This window comes from Ursus americanus, chromosome 25 (assembly GCF_024610735.1).
Source record: "Ursus americanus isolate L20-20 chromosome 25, mUrsAme1.1.p, whole genome shotgun sequence".
Taxonomy (NCBI): domain Eukaryota; kingdom Metazoa; phylum Chordata; class Mammalia; order Carnivora; family Ursidae; genus Ursus; species Ursus americanus.
In genome coordinates, this window is record NC_142151.1 from 41,550,539 (window position 1) to 41,575,390 (window position 24,852).

General features: G+C 41.1%; 1 protein-coding gene across 2 annotated transcripts in view; it reads right to left on the bottom strand.

Moving 5' to 3' along the window:
• CERS5 (ceramide synthase 5) overlaps positions 1–23,147 on the bottom strand; it is a 29,110-nt gene extending 5,963 nt beyond the window's left edge. For both annotated transcript variants that reach the window (XM_045801080.2, XM_045801081.2), the window contains exons 1-6: positions 22,749–23,147; positions 4,617–4,713; positions 3,900–4,030; positions 2,997–3,054; positions 1,080–1,130; positions 301–393 (exon numbers count right to left, since the gene is read on the bottom strand). In XM_045801080.2, coding sequence (XP_045657036.2) covers positions 301–393; positions 1,080–1,130; positions 2,997–3,054; positions 3,900–4,030; positions 4,617–4,713; positions 22,749–23,125 — 807 coding nt within the window. In that variant the 5' untranslated portion in view covers positions 23,126–23,147. The remainder of the gene's footprint in view (positions 1–300; positions 394–1,079; positions 1,131–2,996; positions 3,055–3,899; positions 4,031–4,616; positions 4,714–22,748) is intronic.
• Between the last annotated feature and the right edge of the window lie 1,705 nt (positions 23,148–24,852).

Genomic DNA, 24,852 nt, shown 5'->3' on the forward strand with positions numbered 1-24,852 from the left:
CTGACTAGTTTCCAGAACTTTATACATTAAGAACCTTAGAAAAAAATAAGGAAAAGGGTATGCTTTTTAGCTGGTTAACTGTTCTTATCTTGGGCTGCCCTGAATGCCTCAAATATACTTCATCATTAGTCAAGTCTCATTTCTGAGAACATTACCAAGAGCTAACAGTCTCATCAAACCTACTTTCTCCCTCTTTTGTGGTCTCAGTCAGGGCAGAGAATCCACAATAGCAGTAATGGTGGCTGCTAGAAAGGAGGAGGATGCAATAAATTATAGAGTTGAGGGAGCCAGTGTCCTTACCTTTCGTTTAATGTCTATAAACTGAGAAAACATAAGGGACCAATAAAAGGCCAGTTCCATGATATAATAGTAATAAAGCCCACTTGTGAGAGGCTGGAAGACAGAAAGTAGTAGTTAGAATACCAGCTAGTTAAAAATTCATTCCATCTCTGCAACTTTCTCTGTTTCAGAGGACCAATACCCAAAATTATTAGACATCCTTCCTCCCCATCATCTTCCAAGATCTATAACAGGTAACAGACTTTGGATTGGTGTGAATTATACCTCTTCCCTCTGCCCCTCCATATACACATTTTCAGCTCGCATCTTTAGAAATCAGATTAGGTGAATACATACAATAGCACAATCAAATCAGCGCGTCTAGAATTCTGGACAATTAGTGCCTTTCAAGGGATTTAAGATACTTGGGTCTTCTCTTCTTCTACCCTGTTAGCAGCCCCCTGACATTTTTCTAGTATAGATTAGAACCAAGATGCTTTTAAGGGGACTCCAAGTTCCCCTTGATTCAAAAAGGACACTGGAACCAGAATGCATCTCATTAAGTGCCAGGAAGCTGCTTTTCTTTCCACCCCAATTAGGGTGAATATAATAAGGAATCCGGAACAAAAAGATGGATGGATTTCACTGTTATGGGGGCCCCAAAAATAGATACCCTAAATATATGACTCAAAGAGACTCAAGAATACCAAGAAAAGGTGCCATCTGCCCTGAGACGGCCCTGCCTACCGTACCTTCCATACATACATAAGGCCTCTGTCCTGAAAGGGCTCAGACCATACCTGAAATGGATAGCTATGCCAGCACTGCCGGATGTCCCAGAACCAAGGTGACTAAGAGAAAACAGATAATCCAGGTCAGCCTTTAGGATTCAATCCTGGCTTACCTATAAATCCCTTTCTCTACGCTAGGAGCACAAGAGAGACAGGGAAGAAAAGGGAATCCTTCTTGACGGAATTTGTGGGTCCTTAAAGGGTCAATAAATGGCTAGGTTTTTCTTCTAGAACAAGGAAGTGTTATTACAAATAGAAAACCCATACTTTGAGTTAAATAAGAGCAGGGAGAGCTCTAGGATAGTTTTTGGAAGTATCAACATAGATATAGGAAATAGGGATGCAGGAAAACAATGATTCCATTTGACAACCGAGACAGATCTCCATGCCAAAGATTCAAAAGTCAAAAATAATTATCTCTAATGGAGTTTCAATGATGTCCTTTAAAGAATTTGTCTATTTCATCTAAGTTGAATTTATTAATATTAAATTGTTCATAACATTGTCTTTATCCTTTCAACATCAACAGCATCTATAGTGAGAGCCCCTTTTTCTCCCTGACATCAATCATTTGTTTTCTCATTTGTTTTCTTTTTTTTTCCTAGGGGCTTAACAGTTAATTAAACCGTAAAAAGAACAAACTTTTGGCTTTATCAGTTTTCTCTTTGTTTAATGCCTACTTCATTAATTTTTTAAAATTATTTTTTAAAATTTAAATTCAATTAACTAACACATATATTATTTGTTACAGGGGTACAGGTCTGTGATATTTCATTAATTTTTTACCTTTTTTTGGTTCTTTCTTTCCTTTAACTTACTTTGAGGTTACTTTGCTCTTCTTTCTCCAGATCTTAAAAGCGTCTATCATTGATTTTAAAGCTTTCTTCTTTTCTAATATAAACATTTGAAGCTATAAATTTCCCTCTAAGCACTCTTTAGCTGCATCCCACAAGTTTTGGTATGCTGGGTTTTCAGCATCATTCAATTAAGTATTTTCTAACTTCCCTTGTGATTTCTTGTTTGATCCATGGGTCATTTAGAAGAGTTTAACTTGCAAATATTTTCTAGATATCTTATTATTATTGATTTTTAACTTAATTCCATTATGGTCAGAGAACATAATTTGTAAGATTTCAAAATTTTAATATTTACTGAGACTTATTTTATGGCCTAGTATATGGTCTGTCTTAATTCATGTTTCATGTGTACTTTAAAATTATATATACTTTTCAGCTGTTGGCATAGTGTTCTATAAATGTCAGGTCAAATTGGTTGACTGTGTTGTACAAATCTATATCCTTAGTAATTTTTTGTCTAGTGATTTAGTCAATTACTGAAAAAAGAGTATTAAAATCACCAACCATGGTGTGTATTTGTCTATTCCATTCCTTCAGTTCTGCCTCTTTTTACTTCATGTGTTTTGAAGCCTCAATTATAACATTTAGAGGAAAACAGTGTGGTACAGTGAAAAACAAAACAAAACAAAAAACAACAAAAAAAACCAACCACCATGGAATCAAGAATCAAAAAGCCTGAAATTCTTCATCTCTGATAATTAACTGAAAAGCAGGAATAATACCTGTTTCATACACTTTTAAAGGGTTAAAGGGTTATAGAATTTTTGTCAAATGCTTTATAAACCATCACAGACTATGCTGATTTAATCAATACTATATCATTATACTATGCTATTACAATTATTATTATCTCCCCTAAGAAAGGGGAGAAACAGTAAAGTTAGGAAGTTACTTAAGTCAGACACCAGACAGAAGACCATCTATTTAGCATATAAACCTGGGCTGTAGGCATTATAGAAAAAATAAAAGGGGAGGAGGAAAATGAAGAACTAATGGTATTTAACTTTTATCTCTAGAGATGTAGGCATAATTAGAATCCAACAGAGGACCAGAGAGAGTTTTGCCTTACCGACCAGAGAAATTTAATTCCGTAGCAGAATATACATAAATAGAAAGTGAATCTCCACCTGGGTGGGCAAACAACAGAGGTTAGATGAATAGTCACTCAAGAAAGTCTTTAAGGAAGTCAAGACAGACTTGGAGATAAGGCAATTACCGCTGAGAAATAAGATAAGCTCTTATCTTATCTTATCAGGGGCACCTGGCTGGCTCAGTCAGTAGAGCATGCCAACTCTTGATCTCAGGATTTTAAGTTTGAGTGCCACACTGGGTATAGAATTTACTTTAAAAATAATAATAAAAAATAAATAAAATCTTAAAAAAAAAAAGATAATTTGTCCCCAGAATAGGGACAAATACTGTTACCTAAAAAGCCAAAATGACAGAGACATCTTCCAGCTCTGCTTAAAAGAGTTCCACAAGTGTATACTGGCTTTAATCAACTTTTCTTCCATACACTCCCTAATGATAGTGCCTAATATTTTTTTTTTGCATGACAATGATAAATTGTGTTCTGTGTCCAGAGGATAATTAGTAAAATAACCCAGTGAAATGAAGTATAGTATGTCCAGAAAAGGGATGCATCCCACCAAAATGTCAATTTAGAGCAAGCTGGTACTATCTCTACCAAGGCGTGCAAGGGTGTGCCTCTCTACCCACACTGAGGGCAGTTATAGGAAGGCACTCCCAATCTATTTGGGAAAAGGGAACAAAATGGAACTATAAAATGTAGCTTAGTGGCAAGCATGTTTAAGACACTAAGAGTGACCAGTCTTCCAGTTCTCTTCTTTCCTGCCTATAATAAATTGAGTTAGCCCTCTACATCCATAGACTATGGAACTACCAAAAGAAAACCTCAGTCCAGTCACACCCTACCTTTCACCTCACTCCCCACCTCCCTATGCACACCTACATGCTTTCACAGAACTTTGTGAGGGTCGGAGGCTTGTCCTGATTCCTCCGATGACGAAACCAGCATTGGATCTTTCGGACATCCCAGTCCAGTTGCTTTGACAGGCCCTCCAGCCTCTTCTCATCAGGATACTGTAGATGTATGACCAGAGTCAGAACGTCCCTTTTTCTTCAACACTCTCATTTAAATCCCTTTAACTAGCAGAGTGGCAAGGGGAGGGGGATAACTACAGCAATTTAAGGGATGTTTATCTTTCTAGGTTTCATCCCAAAGCTCATTTTTAGTAAGAAGTCCTATTTCACATAATCAAAAGAGCTTTACCTTTATACACATCCTTGTTTGGTCTTGTCCCTCCAGCCCAAGCTGAGTGAAAATAGCTATTAAAAACCCAGACGGCAAAGGCTATTGGTACCCTCCCTATCTTGATTAGGCAACTAGATAATGACAGAAGCTGGAACAGGGAAAACCAAAATCAAGGTATGATGTGTGTCTGGGGAAGGCAGGGTTCTGGCGGCTACTAGGTCTAAAATTCAAATGTAAACTTCACTTATTTAAGGGATCCTGACCCAAAGGTATTTCCCTGAGGGGATAAGGCTCTCCTTATAGTTACATGGACTACCCATCCTATCCCTACCCTTGGAGATACCAGCTTTCTACCCTCCCCCACCCTGTGGAGCAACCCCTCACATGAATCTTCCTCTTTCTTTGCCCACTTACCTTGGTAATAGATAAGAACACCTTTTCAAGAATGGCATTGGGATAAGGACCACTATCCTGGATGCCAACATGGAGTGCACAGGGTTTGGCAATAAACCTGTAACGAGAAAAATCCAAAGCCAATTCTAAATATGGTTTGCTAAGCATGAGGAAAATATCCTGATTAGGGGACTGATGGGAGACAAAAGGGAAAACACTTGGCTGGGAACTAGGACTTTTTGATTTTGTCCTGGATTCTGCCATTGACTGACGTGAGAAGTGACCTGTTTAAGAAATATTAGGATGTAAGTTCTCTTTCCATTTTTTTAAAAGATTTTATTTATTTATTTGACAGAGAGAGAGAAACAGCCAGCGAGAGAGGGAACACAAGCAGGGGGAATGGGAGAGGAAGAAGCAGGCTCCCAGTGGAGGAGCCTGATGCGAGGCTCAATCCCAGAACTCTGGGATCACGCCCTGAGCCAAAGGCAGACGCTTAACGACTAAGCCACCCAGGCTCCCCTCTTTCCATTTTTTCCCTGGCTTCCCTAATCACATTTTGAGTTTTAGAGTCAGAAAGACTCTAAACCTATCATTTTATCTACCAGTCTACCACTTATTGCCCGTAGGAACTTGGGCAATTTACTTAACCTCTATAAGTCTGTTTTTTTTCATCTATAAAATGAAGATAATATCAACATCCTCACTACTCAATACAAGGGCCACAGACCAAAAGCATTACTGGTTTTTCCTGCAAGCCTTTTGGAAATGCAGAATCTCAAACCCCATTCCAGACCTGCACAATCAGAATCTGCATTAACAGGATACTCTGGTGATCTTCATATGCCCATTAAAATGTTAGAAGCACTGGTCTACTTCACAAAAACTTTGTAGCTATTCAATGAGAAAATGTATTAAGAAGACCACGGCACAGGGGCGCCTGGGTGGCTCAGTCGGTGAAGCGTCTGCCTTCGGCTCAGGTCGTGATCCCAGGGTCCTGGGATCGAGTCCCACATCTGGCTCCCTGCTCTGCGGAGAGCCTGCTTCTCCCTCTGCCTCTGCCTCTCTCTCTCTCTGTCTCTCATGAATAAATAAATAAAATCTTAAAAAAAAAAAAAAAGAAAGAAGACCATGGCACAAACGAGATGCTTAATAAATGGTAGTTTTCCTTACACCAAAAGATCAAGATCTTGGGGCGCCTGGGTGGCACAGTGGTTAAGCGTCTGCCTTTGGCTCAGGGTGTGATCCCGGCGTTCTGGGATCGAGCCCCACATCAGGCTCTTCCACTATGAGCCTGCTTCTTCCTCTCCCACTGCCCCTGCTTGTGTTCCCTCTCTCGCTGGCTGTCTCTATCTCTGTCAAATAAATAAATAAAATCTTAAAAAAAAAAAAAAAAAAGATCAAGATCTTAACCAGAGGGCCCAGTGGAACTGAGACTGAGCTCTTCCTAAATACAAATATCCTAGGTCTTGGTCACCTTCCTGGCTAATCAAAAGATTATGTAAATACTTAGAACCTTCAGTAGCCTGGAAGAAAAGTAATTAGGAAGGGTGAGAAATAAATTACGTATTAGTGTTCAGTTCTATTCCCAAAGCTACCACTAATAAGTCATATAAACAGTCAAGTCACTTAACTCTTGGGTCTTGGTTTCATCATCTAGAAGAAGTAATGAGATGATTCCTAAGATTTTTTCCTATATCTGTGATTCCATGGTGTTATTATTGATTGTAATTAGTTTATAACTTGTAGATCTTTGAAAATTAAGGAACTGTTCTTTGATTCTTCAAGAAAGATCTCTCTTGGAGCACCTGGCTGGCACAGTTGGTAGAGCACGTGACTCTTTTTTTTTTTTTTTAAGATTTTATTTATTTATTTGACAGAGAGAAAGACAGCCAGCGAGAGGGAAGACAAGCAGGGAGAGTGGGAGAGGAAGAAGCAGGCTCCCAGCGGAGGAGCCTGATATGGGGCTCTATCCCAGGACTCTGGGATCACGCCCTGTGCCGAAGGCAGACGCTTAACGACTGAGCCACCCAGGCGCCCCGAGCACGTGACTCTTGACTCAAGATTATGAGTTCAGGCCCCATGTTAGGCACAGTTCACTCTAAAAACAAAAAGAATCTAGGAAAAAAAAAAAGAGGGGCGTCTCAGTGGGTTGGTCAAGCATCCACGTTGGGCTCCACACTGGGCATGGAGCCTACTGAAAGAAAGAGAGAGAGAGAGAGAGAGAAAGAGAGAGATCTCTCTTCTCCACAACCACAAATTTCTGTGAGCATCAGCTCTAGGAAAAGCTCCATGTAGTCGCTTTCAGTATAAGTCAAAACCAGTTTTAGTATCTTAAGGAGTCCCCAGATGGAACTGTGACTGGGAGGCAAAAGATGGAGTGCTCTTGACCTATTTTCTTGATCTGCATTTGAATCCAGAATTTATCTCTAAGGGAGGGACTGAGAATAAGAAACGTTATTATCTTCCTCTGTGAAAACTTCTTTTGCCCTTATCACCAAAGTTCCTGAGCCATGGAGAAATATTTATTCAGAACACAAAGTTAGCCACATCTGTAACCTGTTCTCTCCTCTTTCACACAGGTGGTGCAAAAGTTTCAAAGGCCAACACTAGTAGATACTTTAATTTGTATTTCTTGGTATATTATTCTGTGTACAAATATTTTAGCACCCCACTCATGTTTAAACTCCTTATGAACACAGAATATACAGGGAATACTGTTTTTGTATTTACCAAGGTTCTGTGTCTGTGCTCAGTAGATGCTCAGTAACTGACAAATGACAGATCTTGCAAATCCTACCCTCGCTCTGTTGGAACTCGGTTGGCACCCAGGATTGATCAGCATCCAGAGGAGTAATTAAGTCAGTCATTCTTTGCTTTTGAGTTTGGGCTATTTGAGAGATAAAAGCACTGTCTTCTCTCATCTACATTAATTATATGAAGAGATACATCCAATAACAAAAACAGCCTTTCCAATTCCTACTCTTTTTTTTTTTTTAAAGATTTTATTTATTTATTTGACAGAGATAGAGACAGCCAGCGAGAGAGGGAACACAGCAGGGGGAGTGGGAGAGGAAGAAGCAGGCTCATAGCGGAGGAGCCTGATGTGGGGCTCGATCCCATAACGCCAGGATCACGCTCTGAGCCGAAGGCAGACGCTTAACCACTGTGCCACCCAGGCGCCCCTCCAATTCCTACTCTTACTCCCTGATCCAGGGCTTTTCCTCAATTCAGAAGCAGTCAGGGGATTAAAGGCCCCAAGTTAGATTTTTACCAGCTACAAGACTTTGTGAGTTACTCACTTATAGAATGGGGATAATATCTACTTCACAGGGTTATTTTAAAAAGGAAATGACATGATCCGTGCCTAACCCAGTACCTGTTATTTAGTAAACATTCATTAAAAGGCAGCTGCTATTATTGTTATTATTATTTTTACCAGGAACAGTTCAACCTTGGTTCTCCCTGATGGTATCTCTGGCATAAGGCAAAAAGAGCAAGAAATCTTATTTCATACCAACAGGGGCAGGTCTGTACCCTGCTCACCTGGGTGAAGCCAAGATATTTTTTTTTTATTATCTGGACCTTGGAGCGGACTTAATATCCTAGAGTTGTAATTAGCTCATATCCTGCCCTCATTAGTTCACAGAGTGCATGAAAGACAAAGTCACTGGCATCTAGTCAGCTACAATTACACAAATACAGACCCTAAGAAAATTTCTCTATTTGACAAATATTTATGGAGAACCTATTTGGTGCTACAGTGTGAAGCACAAAACCATAAATAAGGACTTAGGATTGCAAAAGAATTTTTTCTGATAAAAATTAAATATACAGATTTATGTAGGTACTTAACGAATCACCTTAATGAAGAAAGTGAAATTAGGTATTCATCCTTTCTGTTAGATAGGCACTTATCAAAGCATGCCGTAAAGACTCCCAGGGTCTCAGACACCCTTTCAGGAGGTCTACAAGGTCCAAACACTCTTATAATAATTCTGTAACTTCAGAATCATTCTCCTCTCTCATTCTCTCATGAGTGTACAGTGGCATTTTCCACAGGTTACATGACATTGCAATAGACTAAATGCAGGAGCTGACATGAGAATACAGCTGCCAAATACTAAAGAGACTTACAAAAATGTAAAATAATGCTATCCTCACTTTTTTTTGTTTTGAAAAATATTTTTCATGAAACATTCGTTATATTACCAATATAATCAATTTATTGTCATTTATAAATGAATTAATACAATTTTATTTATTTATTTTTATTTTTTTAAAGATTTTTTAATTTATGTGACAGAGAAACAGCCAGTGAGAGAGGGAACACAGCAGGGGAGTGGGAGAGGAAGAAGCAGGCTCATAACAGAGGAGCCTGATGTGGGGCTCCATCCCATAACGCCGGGATCACGCCCTGAGCCGAAGGCAGACGCTTAACGACTGCGCTACCCAGGCACCCCGAATTAATACAATTTAAAAAAATTTTTCCATTTTAATTTCTAAAGCAGCCCATGTTGGTAGATATTATCCATACAAACATAAATTCTCTGGGATCCTTAACAATTTTAAGAGTGTAAAAGATTCCTGACATCATAGTTTGAAAACTGCTGTGCTGGATGACACTGAGAAATCAAATTTCTCTTGTGTTTTTTTGTCCTCTCCAGGACCAATCTGTTGCCCAAGTTTTAAAATAATTTGAAAGACCAGACTTCCCTTTGCCTGCAGGTCTGAATTAGTAGGCAGTTAGTGGCCTATAATGAATGGTAAGCTACTCCTATCCACCTGCCACTCCAGGAACATGAGTCTAGTGACCCAACCTGATTATAATATATCTGTTCTGCTTTGTAGACATCATTTCATTCTGCCCTTTTCCTGCCCTCCAGATACACAGCAGCAGCTGACTGAGGTCTGGGTTAATTAAGATGAAATTACTTACTACTTTATTTTTTCATACCGAGGACAGGAGCTATACTAACAATTCTGTCTTCATGATTCACTGCAACATCACTGATGGACATGAACTATACACACATATATTTCAAAGATCAGATCAAGCTTCTCAACTGGGGTATCACGGCAAGTAATATATTTGAGCTGTATTTATCCTGAGACACTGCTCTTAGCAATCAGGCTGATCCATAGGGCCTGCCCCCTCCCCGTCCTTTTTAAAGATTTATTTATTTGTGGGGTGCCTGGGTTGGCTCAGTTGGTTAAGCGACTGCCTTCAGCTCAGGTCACGATCCTTGAGTCCCGCGTCGGGCTCCCTGCTCAGTGGGAAGTCTGCTTCTCCCTCTGAGACCCTTCCCCCTCATGCTCTCTCAAATAAATAAATATCTTAAAAAAAAAAGATTTATTTGAGAGAGAGAATAAGATGTTTGAATAAAGATTCTTAAGGCCAGATAAAGTCTGTTTAGAGAATTTAATCCTTAGGTACACAAGGAGCATTCGAAAATCCTCCCCCAAGACATATGTATCCCCAAGAAATGCAGAGTCCCACAAATGTAGAGTCCCACATAAAACATTCCAAAACTCCTTTCACTTTGCAACTGAATTCTTAAACCAATCACATTAAAAATTTGAGTGGCTTCTGTAGGGTGGAAAGAGGAGAAGTAAAAAAGATATTCAGGTAGCTGGAACAGCATATATTAAAGCAAAGAGATAAGAAACAAAGTATGCTTAGAGAACGATGCAATGTACAAATTCGGGGCTGGCAACAGTGGCAGGAGAAAAAGCTATACAGCCAGTTAGAGACCAGAACACAGGTGCCTTGTATGTTATGCTAAGCATGAACTTCATCCTATAGTTGATGGAGAGTCACTGGAAGGCTTTAGGCCGTGGGGGGGTGGGGAGACGAGATAAATAGATTTATATATTAATAAAGGAGTGTCATCAGTTAAAAGCCACTGTAAAAAAATTCACGGTATAAGTGATAAAGCACTGAACAAAGGCTACAGAAATGGAAAGGAAAGGACAGATTCAAGAGATGCTGAGGAGGTAAAATTAGTAGCACCTGGTGACTGAACAGATGTAGAAGGCAAAAGAAAAGAAAGAGTCAAGCGTTCCATATTTCTGGCTTGGAAAACTAAGTTGATTATGGTGTCTCAACCAAGTAGAGCATAAGATAAGAAAGCAAATTTGGGAGTGATAGATGAATTGTGTTATGCTCAATGTGAAGGGCCCATGGGACACTGAAATGGAACCGTCTAGTAGGCAAATAAACTTGGAAAGGGTCTTAAGAGAGAGAGAGACAGACAGACACACACACAGAGATCTGAGAAAGAAAAAAGAAAGACAGCAAGAGAATGAGAATATAGGTGGTAGCTGAAATTGTGGAGTGGCTGTGATTGTAGCAAGAAAGGAACACAAACTGAGAAGAAAACCAAGGTCAGGATCCTGGAAAATACTAGTGTAAAAGGTACACTTAGAGGACAGGAAGGCCAGAGGTAGAGTAGGATCAAATGAGGCAGAGATCAAGTAAGACAAGGATTTCAATATCCACTGGATTTGGCAACTTGGGAGACCTGTGCTAACCTTCACCAAAGAAATTCCAGTAGAACAGAGACTCTAGAGAGAGTAGTGAGTTACAGGAGTGGAAGACAGAAGGAGGAAGAAGAAGGAAGTGGAAATCGCTAAGATTCTTAAGCATCTTGACTAAGAGAAAGGAATCCCTTCAACTTTTGGCATCAGAATCACTCTAAAAACTAAGATCCCGGTGCTTCAGATCCATTCTTTTCCTGAAATTTCATTCTATTTACTTTTTTTTCTTTTATCTTCAGCCTCACTATTTCTTTCTTCTCATCAGAACTTAAACATGCTCAAGTTCTTCTTATCTTTGATAGCTCTCTCCCTGCCCCTCACACCCTCTGGCACTCTCCCATCTCACAACTGTGAAGTTTTTGGGAAAAGTTCTCTCCTCAAGCCTTCTCTTCTAACTCCCACTCATTCCCAGCCTTCATCCCTCTCTTATATGGCTTCTGTCCCTCCACTCCATTGGTACTGCTCTTGCCAAAGTTGTCAATGACCTCCCTACAGTGAAATCAAATGGATGCATTTCCGTCCTCCATCTTACCTGACCACTCAGCATTATTCTATGTTAGTGACCATGCCCTCCCTGATGAAATGGCTCTTTTTTCTTAGCTTCCTTACTGCATACTCCTCCTAGTTTTCTCCGTCTCTCTGGCAGTAGAACTAGACTGCTTGGTATGCACCGCTAGTTGAGTCACTTGGACATGCTACTTAACTTTCTCTGTGCTCCCTTTTCTTCACCTGTAAAATGTGGATAACTGGAATACCCACCTACTTCATAAAGTTACTATGAGGACTCAACGTTTAGCACTCAGAACAGTGCCTGGGACAAAGTACTTATTAAACGCTCACTACTGATATTATCAAATACTATAAGGTTGTCATACCTCTTACCTCCTGTTGGGTTTCTTTTTCCCCTCTGCTAAAATGTGCTGTTTCCTCAGAGTTCTATGCAGGTTTTCTTCTCACTCTTTACTCACTCTGGTTGATCTTACTCAAAAATACAGTAGAAGGTCTCAAAGTCTGAGATACTCTCTAGAGGCCCACAAAGTAAAAACTATTTTTAAAATACGTTTAAGACATTATTTGCCTTTGTTACTGTGTTGACATTTGCAATGATACTGCAAAGCAATGGAAGGTGAAACTTATAACACTTGAGAATAAATCAAGGCAGTGGCAGCAAACTAGTAGTAGTTTTTGTATTCTTCCTTGCTATGTCCTCTTAGTTGTTTTTTTTAAGCCAGTTCACTTAAGAATGTCCTTGATGAAGAATACAAATGATTGATTTTAATCAATCTCAGCCTTTGAGTATATTTTTAAAAAGCATTCTGTGATAAAATGGGAAGTACCCAGAAAGCACTTTTGCTGCATACCAAAGTATATAGTTGTCTCAAGGAAACACACTTGTTCGACTGAGTTGTGCCCTGAAATAAATCACTTTTTTCACAGAATACCATTTGTACCTGAAAGAATGGCCAACAGACAAGCCAAGGTTATCTGGATCTGTGTTTTAGGAAATATTTTCCTGAAAATGAGTAAAATAAGCCTGTCACATCCAAAAAAAACCACACGCACAAAAAACAAAAACACAAAACTGCTGCCAACGATAAAATTCAAGCTTTCAAGTGAAAATTGGAATTTTAGAGAACTTACATTCACCTTTGAGCTTGACAATTTATCAATGCTTCAAGCTTTCATGATAAGAATGGTTCTGATGAGATTAACTAATATGATTTTTTAATACTATATAAAGAAATGTATTGGCATTTGGGAGATCTATATAACTCAGTGAACCTGTATTTTTCTTTTTCTTTATTGAAGTACTTTTATTTTATGTAAAACGAGTTAGCATGAAAATAGGTATCTTGGATATCTGCAGTTAAGGCAGATGACCATTCAAGAAGTTCACTTAATCCAACTTAATGAAGCCTATATCCTTCGCATACTGATGGAAACAATGCCAGCACATACTGAGGCTGTATTTTCAGATCAGACCATGCTGGTTTGAGCAGATGTGGCAAGTATGAGAACTTTTTTTTTTTTTAAAGATTTTATTTATTTGAGAGAGCGAGAGAGCAACAGAGGGAGAGGGAGGGGGAGAAGCAGGCTCCCCACTGAGCAGAGAGCCTGATGTGGGGCTCCATCCCAGACCCTGGGATCATGACCTGAGCTGAAGGCAGACACTTAACTGACTGAGCCACCCAGGTGCCCCAGGCATGAGAACTCTTGCCAGATTTACTCGGATGGCTCCAGTAGAGCTCCTGGTGACCCATCTTGCTCTCTTGGATGTAATGAGGCCAAGTGACCAATCCTTGATAGCCATTCAAAATTTAAGACAGACCAATGGGTTTTAACATGAATGAAAAGTTCATTGATAGGGTTTCAAATTCCATCATGCAACTAACATTTAAGAAACTACTACTTAGGGGCACCTAGGTGGCTAAGTCAGTTAAGTGTCTGGCTCTTAGTCTCAGCTCAGGTCTTGGTCTTAGGGTCATGAGTTCAAGCCCCACATTAGGCTCCACACTGGGTATGGAGCCTACTTAAAAAAAAAAAAAAAGAAACTACTATTGTGTTTTGGTGTTGTATCAAAGAAAAAATACTTCTCCTTTCCAATGACATATTTGCGTGAGGCCAGCTTTTATTTATATACTTCAACCAAAACAATGTATCACAAGAGATCGAATGCAGAAGCCAGAGAGAAGAGAAGAATCCAACTATCTTCTATTAAGCTAGACATGAAAGAGATTTGCAAAAATGTAAAATCAATGCTGTTTTCTCTAAATATTTTTGAAATTACTTTTATGTTTCACATTAACATGTAACATGACTATTACTGTTACTCTTAATGAAATAATAAGTACATTTCTTAAATTTCTCAACTTTCTTTTTTAGATTTTATTTTTTTATTTGTCAGAGAGAGAGAGAGAGAACAAGCAAAAGCAGGGGGAGCAGCAGGCAGAGGGAGAAGCAGGCTCCCCAGTGAGCAAGGAGCCAGATGCGGGACTTGATCCCAAGGCAGATGCTTAACTGACTGAGCCACCCAGGTGTCCCTCAACTTTATTTTCAAATACGGAAAAAACTAATAGGAATAAGGCATGCTCAATAAATTTTAAGAATGAAAAAGAATGCTGAGAACAAAAAGTGCAGAAATTACTAAATTATACTATTAATTTATGTGCTGATGACTCCCAACCATACATTATCTTGTATATCCCTTACACATATGCACCCATGTCAGTGTATTTTTCTGAGTAAATTCTTTTTTTATTTTTTAAAAAGACTTTATTTTTAAGTAATCTCTATGCCCAACATGGGGCTTGAACTCACAACCCCAATATCAAGAGTCACATGCTCTACCGACTGAGCCAGCCAGGTACCCCTTCTGAGTAAATTCTTGAGGATAGGATTTGCTATCTACAAACATATGTGCTATACACATTTGTTGTATGTATATGTGTATTCTTTGCAGTTTCTTTTGAGGACTTTTTTTAATTGGCAAATTTGTTCTTTTTTAAAAGATTTTATTTATTTATTTGTCAGAGAGAGAGCGAGCGAGCATGCACAAGCAAGGTGTTGTAGCAGCAGAGGGAGAAACAGACTCCCTGCTGAGTAGGGAGCCCGATGAGGGACTCGATCTCAGGACCCTGGACTCATGAACTGAGCCAAAGGCAGATGTTTAACTGACTGAGCCACCCAGGCGTCCCTAGCAAATTTGTTCTTAAAGCAGAAGCAGATGAAAAAGAAAAAGGCCTCTATGATATATACTATCCTAAACCATGGCAAAGCACACACTGTGGATTTATAGCAGACTATTCTTCCCTCCTTCTCCCACTTTCATCAAAGTTATCTTCACTTAGACCTGTAACAGGGCCTTAAAGCATTAAGATGACTAATACCTGAGTGATCTGATGTACCTACCAGGTGCTGGGATGAAAAGGATCAGCATCCTGCTTACATCTAACCTCACTGTGAGGGACATAAGTCTTGAGATAGTAAGAATTACATACAGTATGTATGTTAAAATGTTTCAGACAGAACAATTTTTTTTTTTTAAAGATTTTATTTATTTATTCGACAGAGATAGAGACAGCCAGTGAGAGAGGGAACACAAGCAGGGGGAGTGGGAGAGGAAGAAGCAGGCTCATAGCGGAAGAGCCTGATGTGGGGCTCGATCCCATAACGCCAGGATCATGCCCTGAGCTGAAGGCAGGCGCTTAACCGCTGTGCCACCCAGGCGCCCCAGACAGAACAATTTAAGACTAAGTTGTAGCATCACTGTATAGCAGCTAGTGACTATTGTACTTGCTATAGAGCAGCTGTTCTCAAAGTGTGGCTGAAGAACAGCTGGAGGTCCCCGACACTCTCACTGTTAAAGAATTCCTCCCTTTCCAACTATATACATACATTTCTTTCATTACACATATCTTTTTAATTTTTTATTTATTTTTTTAGGGAGGGGGTTGGGTAGGGGGGAGAGAATCTTTTTTTTTTTTTTTTTAAAGATTTTATTTATTTTTTGACCACGAGAGAGGGAACACAAGTAGGGGGAACAGGAGAGGGAGAAACAGGCTTCCCACTGAGCAGGGAGCCTGATGCAGGGCTCGATCCCACGACTCTAGATCATGACCTGAGCCAAAGTCAGACGCTTAACAACTGAACCACCCAGGCGCCCGGAAAGAGAGAATCTTAAACTGGCTCCACGCCCAGTGCTTAACCCAGCCCAGAGCCTGACGGGTAGGGGGCTCAATCTCACAACCCTGAGATCATGACCTGAGCCAAAATCGAGAATCAGATGCTTAACTGACTGCGCCATCCAGGCACCCCGTCTTTACACATAATTTATCTTTTTTAAATGAGCAAGTGACTGCAACTTAATGTATTTGCTTAAAGTAGAAACATACAAATGTGCAAGTGCCAAGAGGTGGTAGAGAAAAAGGTTAACAAGAAACTTCCTTAAGAACTTTTTACCATCCTTCAGAGTTCAAGAAACAAGTGTTTGTTAGTGAGACATTAAGCCTATATTTTAGTTAACTATTAAAAGGAAGTGAACCCACCTCCTCCAAACTCCTGTAATAACCTTATGCATACATTTATTACACTGTATTTTAAACCGATTTTCTTGCTTTCTTCCTAAGAATAGACACCATGCCTTACTCACATTTTTATCATGGCACGAAATTTGACATCTGGCATATACTAAGCTCTCAATAAATAATTGCTGAAGAAAAAAGAAAATGGGTAGGAACTTGATTCTCAAAGGTGAAGTGTTTCAAGGAAATGTGCCCACCTGTCCTCCTGGGTGATCAGATAACCTGCCAGCTCCATGTAGGAGAAGGTCATTGATTTCTGGGGAATCAGCAGAAATTCAAGTTAACCAATTTCAGTATAACTGGAAATTTCCCCAAGAATAATTAAATATAACCACAACAACCTGATTGGGTTTGAGACCGTCTGTGCCTATTAAGTGAGACATCTTACAACTGCTGACACTATCCAAAAGCCAAAGAATACAAGGAATCCCCCCTCTTTTTTAAAGACTTTATTAATTTGACAGAGAGAGACACAGCAAGAGAGGGAACACAAGCAGGGGGAGTGGAACGGGAGAAGCAGGCTTCCCACTGACCAGCGAGCCCGATGCAGAGCTCAGTCCCAGGACCCTGAGATCATGACCTGAGCCAAAGGCAGACGCTTAACCTACTGAGCCACCCAGGCACCCCAGGAATACCCTTTTTAAGAAACTCCATAATTTTGAGAAGAGATAAAATACTGTGATTATTCTTAATGTCTTATCAGGGCTGTGCAGCACCCCATGTACATTTAACTACTTGACAAACTTTTTTGTTTACAGATCATTAACTACTCAACTAAGAAGACCTACGCAGAAAAGCAAAACTACAGACCAATGCTTGGCTAGACTGTCAATCACTCAGTGATTACTCAAAATAGCCTATAACGTCATTTATATCATCAGGAAATGATTTACATTTTAAAAACCCTATTTTTACCACAATTTCTAGAAAAACCTGTTGTTGAAAGTATGGTCCGATATACTTAGCACTGATCACCTTCTGGTCCTAAAAAATGAATCGAATGTGAATTTACTTTAAAATTCTTTTCAGTTATAAATATTTGTTTGAATTACTTATCATAAGCACTGCTCAGTAGAAATATAATACAGGCCACATATATAATTTAAAATTTTCTAACAGCCACATTCAGAAAAGGAAAAAAGAAACAGGTAAAATTAATTGATAATATACTTTGTTGAACCTGATATATTAAAAATACTATCACGTCAATATGCAATCAATGTTAAAATTTGAGATATATTACATTCTTTTTTTTTTTTCCTGCACTGTCTTCAAAATCCTGTGTGTATTTTACACTTAGAACACATCTAACTAACACATATCTGGACTAGTCACGTTTGAAATCCCCAAAAGCTAGTGGCTACTATACTTAATAGCATAGTTTTAGATAATTCAGAGAGAATTCTTCACATCTGGGAAAACTGTTTTTGTTTCTAGGAAAACTGATTTTTTTGGGTTTTTTTTTTTAAGTTAGAAATGATTATGGTTAACCCTTTTTGCTGTAACATTTCAATTAACTTCCCCAAAGATTAAGAAGAAGTGAGTTCAAGCACAAAGAGTCCAAAACTCAGTAAAGGGCAGGTTTTATCGGCCTAAAAGTACCTCTGGAGAGGAAGTCAGAATGAGGTATATTTCCCTTTCCACTCTATAAGAAGGGTGCAAATTTCACCTGCTTGCTTCCTCTTCATTAATTTCTTCTTAACCCATCTAGGAGATCTTAGTTTTCTGAATCAGGAAGTGGCTAAAGCAAAAATATCTGACTTTTCTTTTCTGTGACGAATATATTGTCTCTAGGGATAAGTCAGGAACCTGACCTCAGGCATGACAGTATTCAGAGTTTTCTGCAGAGCATTAACACCCACTGCACACAAAGGGTTGGGGAAAGAAGTTTCCCCAGAGAGAGGATGAACACATAAAGCTTCTGAACACTTAAGGCTTCTGACGTCTGGAGCTTATTAAGAGGTGGATTCTTAGATAAGGGCAAGGCCATGTGACTGTCTTTTCCAATCTTGCTCTGCTGGATCTGCAAACCTGCTTTGGTTCTGTGATTTACAATCCAATAACGCCCAACAGAATACTTTTAGGGATGCAGTGGAATGGGCAGTCTCCCTCACAGCCTGTCAGCAGCTATGTCCATTTTTCCCAAAGCCTCTCTACCCTGTCTGGAGGACCCACTAATACTGGGTCACAATGCTGCGACCTGACACGCATCTGGGAGGAGGGCAGCAGGCCTGTCAAGGAGAGGAAAGAAAGTTCTTCCTCCACTTAGCGGAAGTGAGGGAAAACAAGAAAAAAAAAAAAAAAAGGCAGTATGTAGCAGAGGTAGCAAGGCTTACAAGAGGAAGATAAAATGAGTAGCGGAGAAATGTGCACACACACAAAAAAGAGTCACTACTCTTGTTGTCAGTTACACAACAGGCCAGCAAGTCAGTCTGTTCAAGTCTCCTGTGACAGAGAATGGTATTGAGAAGGCTCTTTACATACTCCAGTGAGGTTGCTTTGGAAGTAACAAGAGAGAAGAGGGGACTAGAATAATGAATGAGCAGCAAGGACAGCTCTAATCTAGCTCCTGCATAATTCACAAAATAATTTTCTTTGGCAACATAAAGCTCCTATTGCTATTGCAATACCATATTCAAAACAAATGAGCCTATATAGCTCTGATGGTGTCAATATTAAGACTCAAGTTCCTATTTGATCCCAAGAAACAAGTGTTCAAGTGACTAGATATTAAATTTCAAACAATTTTATCATGAACTTAATATGAAAAGTTTAAAAAAAACACGTGGAAGAATTTCTTGTCCCTGTTTTGATAGGGTACAGGGTAGTGTGAATATGTATATGGGGGGGGGTGAGAAAGAAAAAAAAGCTGTAGAAAGGTGCACAACATGCAAATATAGTATGATGAATTAACCAAAACAGAGGAATTTTAGTTTTGCCTCTCTCAGTCAAGCCAACATTTCAGGTTGAAGATCTAGATTCTGGTCACTCCTCTGGGCATCTGTGTAGATGAGGATGGACCCTTCTCAAACACTCAATAAGTATTTACTGACCACATGCTATTACTGATGCATTTTGCAAGGTGCAGGTCACCACAATACAACCACTCAGCAGAGGCCCACAGAGGAAAGCCTCCACTTTTTGGTAGGTAATCTCCTACCTGCAATTCTTCAGCAAAATAGTTAGCTAGATACAAACACTTTACTTATTATGGTCAGGTGGCTTTTCAAGTCATCCCTATCAGATGTAGTTCTCCAGGGAATGGAGGAATTAAAAAAAATATATATGCTCAGTGTGGTTGATGAAAAGGATGAGAAAGTAAGACCAAACCGTAAGTGCTATGCTTATTCTTTGGGAGATTTAAAAAAAACATTTGGGGTATATATATATAATCTCAACACCCAACTTGGGGCTCGAACCCACAACCCCAAGATTAAGAGTCCCAGGGTCTTCTGACTGAGCCACCCGGGGCCCCTATTCTTTGGGAGATTCTTTTTTTTTTTTTTTTTTAAGATTTTATTTATTTATTTGTCAGACAGAGAGAGAGAGAAAGAGCACAAGCAAAGGGAGAAGCAGGCTCCCCACTGAGCAAGGAGCCCGACATGGGACTCGATCCTAGCACCATGGGATCATGACCTGAACCGAAGCAGCTTAACCAACGGAGCCACCCAGGTGTCCCTCTTTGGGAGATTCTTAAAACAGAACAAAAAGCAATGATTTATCAAGGGGCATAGTATAAGACTCACTAAAATATGCAGAACAATTTGAAACAAAAAACTTGAAAAAAAAAATAGTCTTTAAGTCAAATACATTCTATTAAATAACCAAGAATAAGATGAGCATGGTTTGCCTTCCAAATCCTAGAATACTAGGAAGAGGGGGTTAAACCTTAATCCTTGAAAGAGGGTTTAAGGAACAGGAAAAGATGGCCATATCATACAGACGAAAGAGCATGTGGCTTGGGAAAATAACCTGGATCTTAGTTCTAGTTCGTCCCCCAGTGAGTATGAAACCTCTGAAAAGCTGCAGGATGTTTCTAAGCCTTAGTTTACTGTCTATTAAAAAAAAAAAAAAAAAAAAAAGGCTGTGGAATTCTAGCTCTTACAGTCTATGATTACTACATGAATCACTTCTAGAAACCAAGTAGACAGGATTTGAAAAATGAGAAAACATAGGAAAGACAATTAACAGTACCAATATTTTCTTCTTTCCTTCCTTTCTTTTTCCTTCCTTCCTTCCTCTCTCTTTCTTTAGATTTTATTTATTTGACAGAGAGAGAACACAAGCAGGGGGAGCAGCAGAGGGAGAAGCAGGCTCCCCACTGAGCAAGGACCCTGATGTGGGACTTGATCCCAGAACCCTGGGATCACGACCTGAGCCAAAGGCAGACCCTTAACTGACTGAGCCACCCAGGCACCCCACCAATAGTACTAATACGTTTTTTACTATACTGTAAAAGTGGCTTCTACTACTTTTATGGAAGGCCAGTGTAGCAAGAGAGGAACTGATAATCCTGCAGTCAATTCAACTGCTAAATTAGTAGGTTTTATAAAAAGAAACAAAATAGCAAGACTGCTTCTAGGGTTCTAGGGTTAAAATTTCCTAAGATCAAACATGAGATGAACAAGATGCCTGACCTTACTAGCCAAGGAATATCATACTAGAATGCTTTAAGCTCAGTATCCCTATCCACCCCTACTCCCCTGACACTGGAGCACCATAGAAACATTCAGATAGAATTCCCACAGGTAAAGGATCCTTTCCAGTGGCTCTGCCAGGGGATATATAGTAAGTCTTCACAGTCATCGGAGGGAACTCTGGAAATCTGAAGATATATGCAGGTTTATATGAAATGGGTATTTACAAGCAACAAGCTATTTCCTCTTACCACTGACATGAAGAAATTTCCATGTTGGCATATATTTATATGAAAAGCAGAGAACCTTTTCCTAGGACAATTAAAATTTTCTGTCCTGAATTGTGTATTTTCCTTTTTAGTCATTATTTTGTCTTTCTCTTTTTTCAGTCCTCAGATACAGTTGCCAAGGTGGAGCGTACCTGGACCTAGGATATTCCTAAGAGGGAAAAGTGGTTTGTGCCCCTACCCCAGGAATACTTAATACAATGACTATACTTTAAAAACTGCAACACTAAGTTCCCAAGGACCCAGGAAAGACATTTAGATCTTTCAGTTTCATTTGCTTCAGTTAAAAACATCTTTATTTTTGTACATGAATGTCTGACAGAGCACTTTGGTAACAATACAGAAACACTATGAATAAATGGATGAATGGCAAGCTAGCTACATACAAAAAATGCTTTATTAAGGATTAGTCAGAAATAGTAGGCAGTTTTGAAAAGTAATCCAAAACACATAATATTAATTTTTCAGAGAGTAACAGATTATTTGCAATATATTCCCATCCTAGAAAGGGCATTTCTGCTCTACATAAGGGCCAAACGAACAATAGATGTCAAAGTGCCATCCTCATTACCTGAGACCTACGTGGAAAGAAGTCTCCTTTCCTGGAGTCTGAGTAGATGGGATCAAAATCACCCACAGCGCTAAGTCCACATTATAAAATCGCCACATCAAGCGCTCTGTGAACACGGTATCTTAGCCGATACTAACCACTCACTCAAAGAAACGTGAAATCACTTTTACCAAGAACAACAGTCAGGAAAAGAACGTTGTGATTCTGCTAAACTCACTTAGAAGTTGGCTCAATACAGGTGTCCTCTTTTAAGCCCTACGGCTCTCATCCTTTCAAAATGACCACTCCTCCTTCCATCTCAGGCCTCCAAGGCCTGTTCTGCAACTAATCTGACACCTTTCCATACTTTGGAAGCCTCGGGCTCCACCACGCCTTATCCCTACCAGATTTCTACTCTCGTGCGGGCTCTGGAAGCATTTTTTGGAAATATATATATATATATATTTACACACACACACAAACACACACACACGTCCATGAACTAACAAACCAAGGCTTGGGGCCTAACCCTGTTCCCCTCAACTCTCAGAAGTGTCCTCACAAATCGCAGATTCCCAAGAACCCACTCCTTTCTCTTGGAACCGCTGGCTCTTGGGTTAACCCTTCAGCTTCCACAGCCCCAACTAGTGCTGGTTCCTGTGGCCCTTTCCTGTTTCTCGCTTCGGCTGTTCGGGCTCTCGGCCGCAGCTCCTACACAACCTGTTTCCCGTCAGTAGAATCCTTGGAGGCTGGGAGCAGGCCCAGAAGACGCCCCCCCCCCCAGGCGACCTCCGGGATCTAAGACGGAAAGGGCCCAGCGTCCTCCCCACCCGACTCTGGCTCCTTCACTGTCCACGCCCCAAACTCTGTCTTTACCTGGGCGCCGCGACCACCTCGGCCACCCTCCGAGCATCCCGCGCGGCGGCCCAGGCTCTCCCAGCCCCCTGCTTCCGGGCTTTCCCGGCACTTCTGCTTCCGGTGCTCGGCCTCTCCCCCGAGCCGGCCCCACCAGCCCGCGCCCCGGCCCCGGCCCTCCGCGCCGCTCGTTCCCGGACTCTCACCGCTCGAAGAGCAGCCGCACGGAGAATATGCCCGCCGCCACTGGGAACACCGAGAGGATGTGCCGCGCCCGCGGGTAGCCGTAGCCGTCGCCCGGCCCCTCAAAGTCGGCCCAGCTCACGTTCTGAGGCAGCCAGAAGCGTTCGCTCCAAAGCCAGCCCCATAGCAGGCCCAGGGCTCCCGCCGCCGCTGTCGCCATCTTACGCCCGCCCGGCGGCCACTGCCGCCACAGCCTCAGCTGCCGCCGCAGCCAACGGAACCCGCGAGGAGGCGGCCCCGGGGCGGGGCCGGACCGGCGGCCACCCCCTTCCGGCCCCTTCTCGTCCCCTGCAAGTCTCAGCCCGCCTCCTCCGCGGGGCCGGGCCTCTTCACCGCCCATCTCGCCTCCCCACCCACCTCCCTGACTGCGGCCCCCGGGGCCGCCTCTCCTTGGGACCCCGCCCCTACCTGGCCACGCCCCACTTTCCCGCTCCGCCTCCTTCCGGTCCAGCAGACCTTCCGCTCTGGCCCCGCCCATTTTTGCCTAGGGTTTCGGCCACGCTTCTTCTCCTCCCTCGCTCAGTCTGCCAGCCACGGCCACACCCCTCGTTTCAGGCTTAGCTCCCTTAAGGGGATGCTCCTCTTTCTCAGACCAGCCGTCCCAAAGGCTGTTCCCGCTTCCGGGCAGACCATACCTACATCTCTGCTCCTAGCCCCTCACTGGGGCCTACCTCGTCATCTCAGATGGTTCCGCTTAAATTCTCCCCACCTCTAGCGTTTTTTGCTCCCAACTTTTTCCTTCCTTGTGTCCTTCCATGATCTCAAGTCCCTTTCACTGTTTTCTCTCTTAAAACGGACTTTTGAAAATCCTTTTATTCTTCTCACAGGTAAAAGGAAATGGAAGATATCCAAAGGGTATTATCCAAAGAAAAATACAAAGGAAAAAAAATGATGGCCAATATTTAAGGAGGCTTACTATGTGCCGGATACTGCATTGAACATTTTACACCAAGTTATTTAACTCCCATTACTATTTTATGATGGGTAAACTGAGGTCCAGAGAGGTTAAGCAGCTTGCCCAAGGTTATATAGAATGATGGTAGAACTGGGCTTCTGAGCTAGAAAGTCTTTAGACTCTGGAACCCTGAGGCCTTATCTTGATAAACCTCCTTAATTTTAGGTTTCCACATTAAACATTTGACTCTTTTGTGGAGCTCCATAAACAAGAAGGGGAGCCATAAACAAGAAACCTTCAAAAAGCTATATTCAAAATTGTCCCTCAACTGCTGGAGATTCCTGAACCCTGAGTGCAGTCATTTAAAACCCGGCTGCAAGGTTAATTACCACAGGCTAACTACAATGATCTGAAAAAAAGATTAAAAGAACTGAATCTCTACCTCTTGTTCAAGGACAGATAAAGTAATTTTATAACTAGGAAGGCATGCTAACACCAAAAATTAGAGTTTCAAGGGGAGAGGAAGAAGGCGGGGGAAAAGGGTGCCATCCTAAAGTAGACTAGGTTTGCCTTAGCTCAGTGGTTCTCAAACTTAGGGTACCTCAGTTTGGATATTAGCTTGTCCCATCTCTCACATGGAGAGTTTGCTGAAAGTTTTCTGGGCCCCGTCCAAAGAAATTCCGATTCAGGAGGTAGGTCAGGGTGGGAACTATGAATTTACATTTCTCATTTCTAACAAACTTATAGGCAATGCCACTGCAGCTGGTCTGAGAACCACTGCCAGGAGCCATTTTTGTCCTAACCCAGCAATAGCTTAATGGTAACTACCCTATATTCAAGGTACATTTTTAAAAAAGTGAACTTGGGGCCCTGGGTGGCTCAGTCGGTTAAGTGTCTACCTTTGGCTCAGGTCATGATCCCAGGGTCCTGGGATGGAGTCCCGCACCAGGGGGATGCTTCTGCCTTCTCCCTCTGCCTGCCACTCCCCCTGCTGGTACTGCTGCTCCCCCCACTTGTGCACGCACTCTCGCGCGATCTCTGTCAAATCAATCAATCAATCAATCAATCAATCTTAAAATAAGTAAACTCTCCTTGATCCCATGGGAATTCAAATCAGTCTCAAGGAACAAAGAATATACTAACTTGGCATGCAGGAACAAGCACACAGTGAT